The following is a 15,424-nucleotide window of genomic DNA, read 5'->3' on the forward strand; positions in this document are numbered from 1 at the left end:
ATACTCAAGTAATGGCATCAAAATCAACTTGAAGAAGAACTTATTAGGCAGAATAATGTATAATGTACTACTAGACTAATGAGTACATTACTTTAACGTTGCACCTGCTTATATTGTATTTAATATATCGCCAGGCTTGTCACCAAGGTTTCAATAAAGTCTTATCTTGCTCTATAAGAATACATGTATGTGTTGATTACATTGGATATTACTAATCAGAATGTGCAAAGTAGAAAGTACAGTAGTTGCCTCTGAATTGTTGTGGAGTATTAAGGTATAGCATTAAGTAAAGTACCTCAACATTGTACTTAAGTAAATGCACTTTGTTACTTTCCACAAACAACAGGCAAAGTTTTATTTCAGCTTTAGAAAGACACATTCCTACTCAAAGCCTCTGCAGCAAAACACACTCATGTGACGCACAAACAGTGTACACGTTCCCCAGTACCGTGTACGAAGGTTAAAGGTCCATTCTGTATTTCCAGGCTTTTGTTTGGCACCGATGTTTTCCTAAACATTTCTGATGTCGTGGAGAAAATAAGCCTCGTGCAGCAACATCCTCCTAAGTCTGTGTGTTCTTACCCAATGTCACCAGCAGCAGAATCCATTTTGTTTTTTGCACTTTAAAGACTTCAGAGAAGTTCAAAGTTCCTCCTTGATCTCAGATACAGCAGTTGATAAAACACTGATACGACTGAATCACTGTCTGGAATAGCGAGAACATCAAACGCTCTGGTGTAACATTTGTCAATCAATGTGTGAACGAGAGCTGGAAACATCTGTGGTGTTTGGGAGCCGTTGACATTTGAGAAAGGTGCAAATTTCCATATGAAAAGGAGTCGCATGGTTCAGGTAGGAGAGGAAGGACTGCTGAGCTAAAACAACTGATCTGGAAGGACATTGGTGGTTTAGTGGCACACAGAGAACAGAAGATAACTGTCTGTGTTCCTTATTTGTATCTTGATATTAAATATGTTAAAGCTAAAAGAGTCAAAGTGATGAAATCTTTACACCTGCTGTTAAACCCAAAGTGTCAACGAGCAGGTAAACAAAGAAACACTGAAGCATCCCGTGAACATCCTGCTCTTTGTTCAAATAACAGCAATAAAAGAAGACGAGTGTTCACACATGTTGTGACTTTATTCTCAACCAAGCATCCAGATGTCCACCGGGTAATTTCACAAATTAATTGTATTTTGTCGCATCCAAAATATAAATTCTTTAACAAAAGAGAGCCTGCATAAATACAACAACACATTGATAAAAAGCGTCTTCTATCTTTTCTTCAGGGAGCCACTTTTCTTGTCCGACTTTGTCTTCTTCACATCTTTCTTTCCTTTAGACAGATTCTCGTAAACGTCCTCCTTGGTTCTGGGAAGAGACAAAGACAGAAGCTGATGAGTGGTTTCTTCTCTCCTGTGTGTTTTTATACCGCAGCCAACATTGATTGGACGCAGCTTTGTTAGAAGTGAGTCAAAGACGCGGGTTAATGAACGATTTCAAAAGACCAACCAACCATGAATCTATCACTCAAAGCTGGCAGCCAAATAGTCCGAGCTCCAACTGGGTCAAAGTTTGCCGTGTGTTCGGCGCTGAATTGTAAAGAGTTGCCGTTTAGTTCCTTCCTGATTGGTTAATTAGGATTACTCGCTTCATAGCGGCGTCCGGACTCAGAGGTCCCAAAAAACACTTGTGTTTACTTCTGTCGTCCATTAAAGGGACGATTCACCGAAGTTCAGTTCACTGGAGGAAACTTTTCAAAGTTTGAATAATAACTCTGATTGCATATGCTGCAAGTTGCATGATGGGAATTGTAGGATTCACCATTGTTTGGAGCGTAAGGCCAAACTAGAGACTGAAGGTCAGGATATCTCCGCCTCTGTTGCTTTGATTGTTATTATTGTGTTTTAAGACTCGAGGTAAGATGAACATCGTGTTGCATCGTGTCCCTGGGATACACTGAGCTGGAGTTCAGCACACGAGGACACTGTCTGCTGACAGAAGGCTGAAGACGGGGGGGTTTTTTGAAAAGAAAGTAGGGCAGCAGTGTGAGGTTTAGAGGAGCAATGTGAATGTATTAAGGACATCCAATTCACACACACACTCACTTTGAGACCATCCTGCTCGCTGGTTGGTGCTTGAGTTGCAGATTTCCATACTCTGTCTCACACTCCTGCGGACGAGAGAAACATTTCAGACATGAGGATTACTCAAACACTGTGTTTAGTCTATATGGTAGATTGTTTTCTGTCTCAGGGTTAACGTTCATCTTTCACAAGCTCCTCTCTGATAACATAGAATTCTCCTGGCAATGATCTTGTCAGCTGTCGGGGACAATTTAGAAAAGTGCAAAGGCCCATTGACAAACATGTTCATGTTTTCCCTGCATCAAGATGATCAAGATGTTCTGCCACTGCTGCTCACCATGGATGCACAGTCTTTGGCCTTGGTGGTCTGTATGCACTCGGATACAGACAGGTAGATGAACTTGTACTGGGCCTCCGTCTGCACCATGCCGGAGCGCTGCTCTCGCACCATCTGGATGTACTTGGGGATGTCAAGATCACAGTCCAGACCTGCAGAGTGAGATATGAACGTGTTGGATGGAGGCATCAGAAAAGGAAATTAAACTCTGTGTTTTGAATGCTTTTGTTTGTTTCTCAAGAAGTTTTTACCTATAGTCTCAATGGTCTGGAGGATCATGTCGATCACCACGATCGTGCCCGTTCGGCCGATTCCAGCGCTGCAGGAATTCACAGAAGAAACCAAGTGAATATGTTTAATATGCAAAAGGTCTGCAGTCATGATAACTGGGCTGCACTACATGCTAATCCTCACACTCACTTACTAACATGCTAATGTTTAGCAGGTGTTATGTTAACCATTTCCACCATCTTAGTTTAGCAATTTAATCACATTTTGATCCATGCTCTCTTCAAAGCCACCAGACTCCTTTGACAAAAACAGTGATTTTACCTTGCAGAACACGGGTTATTTGCGGGTCTACAGCAACAACCACCGGTTACTTTGTCTGTGTTATTTGGTGAATTTGGTGATTCAAACGGTTAAGTCATGCAATAACACCAACAAACTAAGCGATCGAGGCAGCGGTAGAACAGCATCTAGCGTGTTTTGCGAGAGGAAATGACAGTTTTTGTCAAAGGAGTCTGGTGTCTTTGAAGAGAGCAAAGATAACGTCTTCAGTTCCCCGTCTGACTGCGAGGTCAATTCTAAGTAACCTGATATTGAGATATTTAATAATGTTTTTATTTAATAATTCTTGCCAGTTTTCCTGTCTTCTTTACCAAACTGTTGGCGTGCCGATAGATGTATACTATAGACAAGTACCTCATGCAACCCCACTTCAAAGGCATCTGAACTATGCCTTTAAGAGGGTCACATGTGCAAAGTGTTGGGGAAGGTTGTGTTAGGGACATCGTATTACTGCGATGCAGCTTTGTGAAAATGCTTACATACCAAAATACTTAAATATGGGTCATGTAATCATTTAAACAACAAGTTTACGGCACAATATCGTGCCCATCACACGGGGAAAATTCCATAAGGATAAACTCCAAGTTGACCCAAAACCTTTTGTTCAGCTACAACTAATCTTAATCCTGATAATGTAATTCACGATTATGAAACCCGAGTTAGTGCTGTGACGTTTACATACAGAACAGATGTCTTCCACAAGTTCCAGAACATCACACATGTAAAGCTTTAGGATTTACGACCTGCCTCACACGTCGCGTGAGCCGCCATTTGGCAAAACCTCCACCTGGGAAACACATTGTCCCGTCGGGCTAAACCCTCACACGGGATGAACAGCGTTCGATGAGGAAGTGAAGGCAAATGTATTGATTTGAGGCAGCCTCTTTAAATAACGTAGGTTTTAATTATTGGGCTTTGGGAAACGTATCAAGTCGAGTTTAAAGTATTGTTTTTAATTCTGTCAAGTTAAATCTAAAGTCGTCAAACGGCCACATCGACCCATGAACTGATCATTTCAGATGAGGCGGTATCGCATAGTGCTGAAACAGAACAATGAAATGCTAATCATTTTGAGAATCAATTAATTGTTTAGATCATTTATCACTCAAGAGAAAGCTTTAATATTCCAGCCGGCTGTCGAGTACCTGCAGTGGATGACCATGGGTCCAGCATCGGGATAGGCGGCCTGTTTAGAGTTCACTTGACCGAGGAAGCTGAGGACACCACCCGGCTCCTCAGGGACGCCGTGGTCCGGCCAGCTCATGTACTGGTAGTGCCAGATGGTACGAGAACGTTTTGGCTGGGAAAGAGAAAAGAATGATGAGATAACAATAATACAAAGTGTTTGATAAGTGAGAGAGCAGTGAGGGCAGAGGTTAGTGTTTGGAGTTTACCTCGTCCACAGGAGCGATCTCCAAAACCCGGACCGTGTAATCAATAGCTTCCCGCTCTGAACTCGAGGTCACCATGAAGGGACCGAACGCCTTGGAGCTCTGAAGGTCGGGCCAGTATGGCGCACATTTATTCTGCACGAACATAAAGAATCTCTCTGAGCGGCTTTTATTTGTTTTGATTTATAGTATTTTGCATTAACGGTTTATTGTAATGACAATAAGTTCAAACAGCCTGTGTGAAAGCTAGAAGTCAGTATGTTTTGATACTGACCCGCTGTTTCTCGACCACTCTTGTTGTCATGACGATCACCCTCGAGTTCTCCTGCCATACCATCTGCCAGAAATCGTTGACCGTCGTTGCTAGGCAACCCTGGGTGGCGATGTAAACTTTCTGCTGTCCGGACTCCGACAGTTTGTTCTACAAACACGGAAAAAACCCACAAAACTTTAAGGAAAAATAAAAATAACTTCTGACAGTTTTTTATATGTTACGTCATCTCGTGTTGCGATGAGACTTCGGAGACTCACTCTCACGTAGTTGGCGTTGATGTAATCTGAACCCACAACTTGAGGATCCGTGTCCTGCAGGATGACTCTGGTGTCGTTGACTTGTGAGAGCAAGACAAGAACATTTGGTTAATGTCAGCAGCGGTCAAAATGTGAAGAAGATCGGGTTCATTAAAATGAATTAAAAACTCACAGGGAAGAATGTTCTTGTATCTGTTCTTGCTCTTATTTTCAGGCCTCTGGCCCTCCTCTCGACTCTTCTTCACCTTTGCCTCAAACTTTTGAAGAGCCTGGCGGGAGAGAGAGACGACATTCATATTCATACTAATATTAATATACATAAATGAACATTAAAATAAATAAATCAAACTGTGAAGTGAGTGAAACTACCGATAAAACTTCTCATAGATAAACTGGAGCTGTGGCCCCGAGACAATTAGTCAATTAATCAATTAAAATCTTTGTTAAATGTCCTATATCCTTAACTAAATATCTTATTATCACATTTGAGAAAATGTAATGACATTAATGTAGTCACCACTACCTGCAATGTATTTTAATCAAATGACTTATCATGTAATATCCTCCACCACAAGATGGTGCTGTACTTCCTCTCGTTCTGCCCCACAGTCAGGAAGTCACTTTGCAAAAAGATGTCTGATGTATAATTCACTCACAGTCCCACTTAAGGACAACCCTGTGGTTCTTACACCACAGATAAGTTGAAGATATATAAGTAATGCTGAAGATAACCGAGGCCGGGGGTCAAGTCTTACGTCAAACTCCTCCCAGAAGCCCGCCTTAATCTTCTCTCCCTCGCCATCCTGCGGCGTCTTTTGATCCAGCAGTTTCACCCTGTTGTCGATATCTGCTGCATTTACCCTGGTGGAGTAATACGGCTGCAGGAGAGAGAGAGACAGAGAGAGAGAGAGAGAGAGAGAGAGAGAGAGCGAATGAGTGTGAGAGAGAGAGCGAGCGAGAGAAAGAGCGAGAGCGAGAGCGAGAGAGCGCGAGAGAGAGAGAGCAAGAGAGCGAGAGAGAGAGAGAGAGAGAGAGAGAGAGAGAGAGAGAGAGAGAGAGACAGAGAGAGAGAGACAGAGAGACAGAGAGAGAGAGAGAGAGAGAGAGAGAGAGAGAGAGAGAGACACAGAGAGAGAGAGACAGAGAGAGAGAGAGAGAGAGAGAGAGAGAATGAACACAACATCATCACGTCATCATTAAGACGACGCTGTGAGTAATATTTCCTGTGACGTTCGTGTTTTAAAATGATTCGACCTGCTTCTGTTTCTCTCGTGTTCTACGTCTTCACCGCTCACCTGCTTCAGATGAACCCAGTTCCCAGAGATCTCCTCGATGCCTTTGCGTTTGTACAACTCCACCAAGTCCATCAGCGTGTCAAACATCTCTGAGCCTCCCACCGTGTACCTGTCATTCTGAACACACAGAAACATACGACATATCAGTCTGGATACACACACACACACACACACACACACACACACACACACACGGGTACTTAAATAAAAGAGGATAAACAAGTGTTTGTGCCTTTAAATGAATAGAATGATAAAAGAATATAATACAGTAGCTCCCAAAGACTTTCAGCATGTTCATCAAAGTGACACGTGAATACTGATGTATTGATCAGCACGATGAGGAAGCTGACCTGATCTGTGCCACGTGCTCACAGAAAGTCCTTCGTGACCCTTCCGCTAATCTCACATTAATCTCCTGCGGCCCAGCGGTGCACAAAAACAATGGCTTCCATTTACATGACGCCTGAAAGGTAAAAATAAATAAAATGCAAAAGCCCTGATGATGACGGAAAGATACAATGTGTGTAAGGACGGCGTGTGACCCGCAGTGTCTGACGTTCATGAACGATAGAAGAGTTGAAATATGAGCAAAAGTCTTTTATTGCACAAGAGAGAGGAAATGAGACTTTACACCTATTTCAGAGCGCACTACACAACTCCGGGAATACCCCGCAGCACTTGAATCTGTTTCAGGGACTCCTACAGTACATACAAAGCACAGGACTGACCCACACACACACACACACACACACACACACACACACACACACACACACACACACACACACACACACTCCCACCTGACACATGATCTTGATGTGGGAGACCCTCTTTCCTCCAGTTTTGCTCCTCTCCTCCGTCAGCACCGACAGGACAAAGTCTCCGGGTTTGGACAGCGACTCCCTGACCAGGAAGACCCCCGGCTCGTCTCGCGTACACAGCATCTTCTCTGCGTTGGGCCCAGACAGGTGACCGTGATACCACCTGAGACACAAAGGCACCGAAGGGTCACACTGGGTGCTACATGTTGGGTTCTGTGTCGTGTGTGTGATAGTAGTGACTGGATTATACGAGCTGTGTGAGAGTGTATATATAGTTTAGCTGACTCTGCTTCACAAGTTTTCTTCTAGACTTCAAGGTACCACGGGAGTAATCGATACACTCGATCATCTCGTGGGTGAATTATTCCTTTAATGGAGATATTTTCCATGCAGCAACTACGAAAACATAAACAGAACCGCCTTCTTCTTACTGTATGTGAGCAGAGCACCGTGCTGTGAACAACATGCAGATGTCTATTCACAGCTAAGCGGTTGTCAGAGGCTCCCTGATGTGGTGCACCCGACAGCTCTGCTCACTATACAGTGAGTACAAATAGAAAGCCGCAACAGACTCGGGTGTATTTGTATCGTTAAAAACAGCAAGTGCACACGCTGCTGCTGCTGCTACAAACGGCCATATGTCTGTCCAGCACCACCGCCGGACTCTGTGTGTGTGTGTTTGTGCAGCGTGTGTGAATTAGTGAAGGCACACTCGGTCAGATTTGGCTGTGACTTAATTTTAGGCACTGTTCTCGATTTCTTCTTCTAAACTTCCTGCTTTGCGGTCGGAAAATTTTCTGGTGACAGATTTCGTGGCTGAAGAGGACAAAGTATTTATAGCCTGCCCCCCCCCCCCCGCCCCTCCCTTTCGATATGCAACAACCACAGATACCCTCTGCCTCTACTTCTTTGTAAATGTCTTTTTGCACATGCTTATGAAGAATCACTTCTTTGATTTACTTACTCGTCAAATCACAGTTTAAGCTTTAATTACAGCAGGTTACACGAAGCACACGCAGCAACAACAAGACAAACAACAACACGTGCAGGGTCCTTGCATTTTTGCAGAATTCTGCGCAGGGGAATAATTACTGGTGTGCTGCACAATGAGGGGACACGTCTTAGAAAACATTTTGACCGTGCACATCCCAGACATGCAATCATGTCAGCCACGTTTGTTCCATTTCTATCCGATTAATGTCAACAACGTCATGTCCTGCACATATCCGTCCTCTTCTCTGAAGAGATATAAGCGTCCAGATGCAGGAGATCAAACAGGTGACCTGCTGATCTGTGTGTGTGTGTGTGTGTGTGTGTGTGCATTGTGCGTCGAGATACAAGAGAGAGATGGTGTGAGATGAGGAAGACAGCGAGTGAGCAAGAACTTGATGGAGTGTGCAAAAGAGGAAGACACGTCGGGCCTGGCCATTGCTTTCAAAAGTGTCAAAACTTAAAGTTTCCAACCGCAGCAACAAAAGGGAAGTTAGACAACTGACAGAGAGAGGGGGGGGGGGGGGCAGAGGGTAGAGCTTCCAGCAAGGGTGAAGTACACAGACACACACATGCACGCACACACGCACACACACGATAGAAAGTAGTGCCGTCCTTGACTCATAAAAGGAGTGCGTTTATCACTACTAGTTGGTCATTAACCTACTTTAAGCAGCCAACGTACAAAGTCAGCAGATTAGAATGAAAACTAAGTCTTTTTTTTACCTGCATTTGACAAACAGTAAACAGATTCTTATCTTATGCACGGAAACAACCTGAAGGAGTGTGTGTGTGTGTGTGATGCGGTCGGCTCGCGTTCACAGAACATATCTGTAAAATAATCTAGTGGCTATATTTAGTTACCGATCAAAGAAACTCAAATTTAAACTTGATAAAGTAGAAATAGCACAACAGGAAGATGTCATGTATTTAAAAGTACATTCTGAAGAAGAGTTTATTTTAGCTGCTGCAGCCGTGTAGGAAGTTCATATTTATACGATCATTAATGTGCCGTTCCATTTTTGACATATTCGTGTACTATTTTTATTTTAATATTTGTATTGGTTGGTGTAACTTTATCACTTTTTGCTAGTTTTACGTGTAAAAGTTTGTTATTCTTTCCTTAATGATTTATTTGAAGTGTTGCTTTGTAGTCGTTATGTGTTGGAACAGTTAAAGCCTCCCCCACCCAAGAAGTTACTCACTTAAACTGAACAATGTTTGCATATTCATAGATGTTGCATTTTTCATTGAAGTCATTTTAACTTCACTTCTTGTTAAATTGAGTCATTTCTTTTCTTAACTTGAAATATCCAAATGTTTGCATCTGGATTGCAGCAAACTGAAAGTATGAAGTCAAACAAAGTGTTGTTCCGAAGTACTCGAGTAGATGATGTCTGATCTCATATGATCCATTCGCTTCAGCGGCGAGACAGATGCAGAAGAGTCTGGACGGCTCCTTTTGTCTGCAGCGTGGGAGTTTATTTTCACTGACTCACATTGTGACAAAGACGCTATAATTACACCAACATGTATTATTCAAAAGCTTCAAATAAAACGTTTCCCCCCCCCAGAGGGAAATGTTTAATCTCCATGGAATATAAAACCTACAAATGACACGTTATCCCCAGAAAATAAACAAGCGTCAGAGGAAACGATGCTCGTCATCGGTGACTTGATTTAACCCGAGCGTGTAGGTGGAGGCAGCTCGGAGGAGCCACGTTAAGCTACAGGGGGGGGGTGAGGAGTGAGAGTGCACAGACCTCTCAGTGGTGGGGTCGGAGCAGTTGAGGGGGTATTTGAGCTCGATAATGGTGGAGTCCTTGTCCTGCAGGATGCCGTTCTCAGCCGTGTAGTACTCCACCAGCTCTGACAGGGTGGCAAACTTCTCCCCGCCGTACAGGTCGTAGTAGTCTCCCGTGTTCTGGATCCGGATGTGGGTCACTTGCTCGCCCACCCTGAGGAGAAAAGACACAGCGACCGTCAACTTCTCCATCTCAAGAAGTTTATCCTGCACCATCGTCAACTTCTCCATCTCAAGAAGTTTATCCTGCACCATCATCAACTTCTCCATCTCAAGAAGTTTATCCTGCACCATCGTCAACTTCTCCATCTCAAGAAGTTTATCCTGCACCATCGTCAACTTCTCCATCTCAAGAAGTTTATCCTGCACCATCATCAACTTCTCCATCTCAAGAAGTTTATCCTGCACCATCATCAACTTCTCCATCTCAAGAAGTTTATCCTGCACCATCATCAACTTCTCCATCTCAAGAAGTTTATCCTGCACCATCATCAACTTCTCCATCTCAAGAAGTTTATCCTGCACCATCCTCAACTTCTCCATCTCAAGAAGTTTAACCTGCACCATCCTCAACTTCTCCATCTCAAGAAGTTTAACCTGCACCATCATCAACTTCTCCATCTCAAGAAGTTTAACCTGCACCATCATCAACTTCTCCATCTCATGAAGTTTAACCTGCACCATCATCAACTTCTGCATCTCAAGAAGTTTAACCTGCACCATCCTCAACTTCTCCATCTCAAGAAGTTTAACCTGCACCATCCTCAACTTCTCCATCTCAAGAAGTTTAACCTGCACCATCATCAACTTCTCCATCTCAAGAAGTTTAACCTGCACCATCCTCAACTTCTCCATCTCATAAAGTTTAACCTGCACCATCCTCAACTTCTCCATCTCAAGAAGTTTAACCTGCACCATCATCAACTTCTCCATCTCATGAAGTTTAACCTGCACCATCATCAACTTCTGCATCTCAAGAAGTTTAACCTGCACCATCCTCAACTTCTCCATCTCAAGAAGTTTAACCTGCACCATCCTCAACTTCTCCATCTCAAGAAGTTTAACCTGCACCATCATCAACTTCTCCATCTCAAGAAGTTTAACCTGCACCATCCTCAACTTCTCCATCTCATAAAGTTTAACCTGCACCATCATCAACTTCTCCATCTCAAGAAGTTTAACCTGCACCATCATCAACTTCTCCATCTCATGAAGTTTAACCTGCACCATCATCAACTTCTGCATCTCAAGAAGTTTAACCTGCACCATCCTCAACTTCTCCATCTCAAGAAGTTTAACCTGCACCATCATCAACTTCTCCATCTCAAGAAGTTTAACCTGCACCATCATCAACTTCTCCATCTCAAGAAGTTTAACCTGCACCATCCTCAACTTCTCCATCTCATAAAGTTTAACCTGCACCATCATCAACTTCTCCATCTCAAGAAGTTTAACCTGCACCATCATCAACTTCTCCATCTCAAGAAGTTTAACCTGCACCATCATCAACTTCTCCATCTCATGAAGTTTAACCTGCACCATCGTCAACTTCTCCATCTCATGAAGTTCAACCTGCTAATAATAATAATAATAATAATAATAATAATAATAATAATAATAATAATAATTTGTAGTTCCCTCACATCTGAGTTTTAATGTAAATGTTTGTTTGGGTTTCTGGGACAAAAGCTGTTTTATAATCCAGCGTACAGTAATAACTGAGATTATAGGTGAATGTCTGCAAACCTGGAGATTCATATTTCTTAATTATTTAGTTTTATATATTTATTGAGCATCAACAGTGGGAAAGGTCACATTTATTTAAATACGACCCGCTGACCTGCCTCAACAGGACAAGTAATAATAATAATAATAATAATAATAATAATAATAATAATAATAATAATAATAATAATAAGATTCAGTCATCGGACCTCTCAGGTAAAATATATAAATTAAGGAAAAGCTGCTTTTTGTTTTTTCACTGTGGATCAAATATTCAGAAAAATCTGCAGTTTAATTTCCACGTTTATCTTTCACACGTACAAACGGCTGCACTGCGAACAATAACGTTCGTATCTCATGAAGTATTCAGAGTTCCCAAATCAAGAAACATTAACAGCTCTCACAATATATGTGCGTCTACATAAATATAAACAATATTATCATTAATAAATGCTTTAAACTCTTAAAATGGCACGAAAACATCAGGAACAGGAATTAATTATTGTGTTATTATCTTAAATAATAATCATTATACTTCATAACTTCATTTAAAGATTGTCTTTAAATGTATTTATGCAAAGATGTTCTTTCTTGCATGATCATTTCTGCTTTTTGTTTAACTTGTAACTTATAAACCATCATGTTATCAGTCAAATCAAAAGAGCAAAGGTCTCTTCCTCCGTGTCCCATGTTATATCATATTATTAATATTTAACTGCATTTAATTCAATTGATTGGACGCGGTGTTATTTTTAGCATTTAAAGTAACGGCCGTTGAATTTGCACAAATGATTTTATTCATTTTGTATTTTAAATAACAAACAAATCAACTCAATCTTAAAGCTAGATACATTTTTAAAAAAGCATTTTCTGAAATATGCAAGGAGTGATTTTATCGCAGCCACAGAGTGCAGCAGCGGAAAGTTAGATTTAAAACCTTTGTCAAGTTTGTGATAAAATAAAGCGTATTTTAAAGGCGGCAGATGAATTTAAGAAGCCGCTGAAACACCCGTCATGTGCTGCGACAACAACAGTTTATATTACTGGTGTTTTATGTGCACGTTCTTCTCCTGCGTGGGGACAGAAAACAGAGATGTGGGGCGTCCTTGCAGACTTTATTACCTGACAGACAGCGAGAAGTCTCCCACGTTTTTCTTGCTGGGTCGAGCCAGAAAGCTGCCGTGAATACCTCGATTCTTCAGCATGTCCTCGGCCTGCAGGCCGCTGATGTCTCTGTGGAACCACCTGCATCGACACACGTGTATGTGAAGAATGTAACTACTGCACCCAGCACACACACAGATAACACTCGCATCTGATGAACATGAACACGTACGGCGGTATTACTTCCTCACAACATTTAGAGACGAAACATAAATCGATTTAAGGCTTTTTTATGTAAATCTAACAATAGTTTTATTCTATTATTAAGTCTCCTCTTGTCTAGTTCCCGTTATTCTTCTAATATAGTGACAGAAAATGTGCATTTCTTATAATCTTACCAGTTAATTTCTGATTAAAGTCTCTGTGGATGAACTGTTGTGTCTGGTTACATATCAATAGATTCATTGATAACTGAGTTTTTACCATCTTTCTTATTCATTATAAAAAATATAATAAATGTTTTCTCACTTTCTCATTCTGTAGAAAACAGCTCTTGGGAGAAAATAATTATTTCATTCACTTTTAATCCCAAAACCCCCGATCAGAATGGAATACTATAACAACATAGTGCTCGTCTACACTACTATAACACACATGCATCCAGTACCACTGCGGATAAGACCTCACACAGCTTCTGAACGATCCCCCTAAAGACCACAATGTTCAATACTACATGTTATTTCTCATGACAGCAGCTTTCCTGCGACCGAGCCGGCTGCTTTCTAACTTAGTTGTTGAATAATTACACATTTTCTTCACAGTTTCAGGGTTAAAATAAACAAGATGAAGCTCCACATGTTGACAATATTTGGGAAATCCTGTGTTTGCACACAAAGAAGAGTTATTATACAGAACATGGGTTAAGAAAGAAGATTTGATGGACACAGAAGAGCCAGCCACTCGAGGTAAAGGGAACTTTTGAAGAGAAGTGTTTCTTACTCAATCACTGAGCTAAAAACAAATCCTTTATGACACATTGTCTTTACGCAAACAGACACCGAGCGTCACAAATCACATGATAGAGGAACAGAGCAGGACGAGGCGACAGCTGAGGAAAGAAAGAGAAGGAGGAATGGAAACAGAGAAGTTGTCATCACGCCTTGCACAAAACACAGAAACACAAGCGGAGCGGTATACTGTCCGGCTCGACTCACCGAACCATGTTGTGTCTTCGCTTCTTCTGGCAGCACAGACAAGAAGAGAGTCACTCGTACCTGCACATGTGCACAGTATTCTTTTTATCATCTCAACGTTCTGTAAAGAAACACCCAGTTCCTCAATACTTCCTCACTTCACAGCCGCACGCGTAACAACTCTCTCATTCTCATTCACTTCAACACACTTTCTGACACCATCAAAACCATCAACTCGTTGTCTTTGTGTCACACACTCTCAAAACATCCCTCAAACTACCCGCTCTCTCCCTCCACCCAATCCTCGTCCTATCCAACCCCTTCTCTCCGTCCCAATAGGAAAACAGGTAAACACTTACTCTGCTCAGCGTCCTCTGAAAGCAGCTGACTCTCTGAGACGCTCGGACAGTATCCGTCTCTCTCTCCCCTCCTCTCTCTCCCCTCCTCTCTCTCTCGCTCTCTCTCTCTCTCTCCTTCCTTCCTTTTTACATCTCCTTTCACAAAATAGTGAAAGCAAGACAGGAACCAAAATAGCTGACAGGCTGGAATGTCACGAACAGACAGAGGCGTGTTTTTGTATTCTTATACACGACCAAGACGACAACTCATCATATTTAACAGCAACGTGAGTTCAACCTCTGGAAACTTTCTCTCTGACGCTCCATCACTTTACTTTTCTGTGCAGATGTCGACAAAGGGTTAAACTTTTCCATTCATCGGTGAATCATGAGCGAGAATGCCTGTCCAGTAATTCCACCTACGTTACAGATTTAAAACAAAATCAACTAAATATAAAAATGTGAGCTTCTTGTGCCTTCGTGAATAAAATCCACTTCGTCTCTCAGTCGGACATTTGCAAAGCTTTTCCTCTCTGCCTGCCCACCTGTCTGCCTGCTACCACTGTTTGTTCTTTACTTCCAGGTGTGTGTGTGTGTGTGTGTGTGTGTGTGTGTGAGACACACAAAGGTCAGAGTCACAGAACACTTCCTTATTTGCAGTTTAACCTTCCCCCTCTATATATATATATATATATAAATATAGTGTGTGTGTGTGTGTGTGTGTGCGTGTGTGTGTGCGTGTGTGCGTGTGTGTGTGTGTGTGTGTGTGTGCGTGTGTGAAACTACTGAGGCATTAAGTCTAAAAGTACAACAGAGTCTCGAAACAGACATAACAAACGTGTGTTTTAATAATATAATAATAAATGACAAGAAGCATGTCGAGGCTGCAAGAGACACTAGTTTCCCCACAATGCAACAGGTTGGTGTCGTCTGCCACCAACACACGGACGACAAACCGGGACAACCGACATTTAACTTGCAAATCACACTGACCTACAAGAGGCTGGAAAGGGCACGTTTGAAATGTCGCGTCTTCAACACATGTTTCTGTAAACTACGTTGTTTTCAGTGTCGGTGCAAATATGCAACAAGAAAACAAACTAAGAATAAACAGAGATACAATGTGTACAACATGCTGTAGCCCCGCCCCACACACACACACACACTCACACACACACTCACACACACACACACACAGTGCTGCAGGTGTCGTTGGTCGTGGTTAGCACACTATCCTC

General features: G+C 42.1%; 1 protein-coding gene across 3 annotated transcripts; it reads right to left on the reverse strand.

Moving 5' to 3' along the window:
- Positions 1–1,117: 1,117 nt before the first annotated feature.
- Positions 1,118–14,291, reverse strand: ptpn6 (protein tyrosine phosphatase non-receptor type 6). Of its 3 annotated transcripts, none has more exons than XM_029452279.1 (16): positions 14,208–14,291; positions 13,870–13,929; positions 12,674–12,796; positions 9,786–9,980; positions 7,012–7,195; positions 6,212–6,328; positions 5,672–5,794; positions 5,089–5,185; positions 4,917–4,996; positions 4,660–4,806; positions 4,389–4,520; positions 4,140–4,294; positions 2,676–2,743; positions 2,425–2,576; positions 2,109–2,173; positions 1,118–1,371 (listed from the first exon to the last, which is right to left on the reverse strand). In XM_029452279.1, exons 2-16 carry the CDS (start codon positions 13,875–13,877, stop codon positions 1,275–1,277), a joined length of 1,743 nt encoding a protein of 580 aa, XP_029308139.1. In that variant the 5' UTR covers positions 13,878–13,929; positions 14,208–14,291; the 3' UTR covers positions 1,118–1,274. The 3 variants fall into 3 exon arrangements, with proteins under 3 accessions (XP_029308139.1, XP_029308140.1, XP_029308141.1); XM_029452280.1 differs by having other exon boundaries at positions 13,870–13,969; positions 14,208–14,249; XM_029452281.1 differs by lacking the exon at positions 14,208–14,291 and having other exon boundaries at positions 13,870–14,081.
- Positions 14,292–15,424: the final 1,133 nt, after the last annotated feature.

Source organism: Cottoperca gobio, chromosome 16 (genome assembly GCF_900634415.1).
Source record: "Cottoperca gobio chromosome 16, fCotGob3.1, whole genome shotgun sequence".
NCBI classification, from domain to species: domain Eukaryota; kingdom Metazoa; phylum Chordata; class Actinopteri; order Perciformes; family Bovichtidae; genus Cottoperca; species Cottoperca gobio.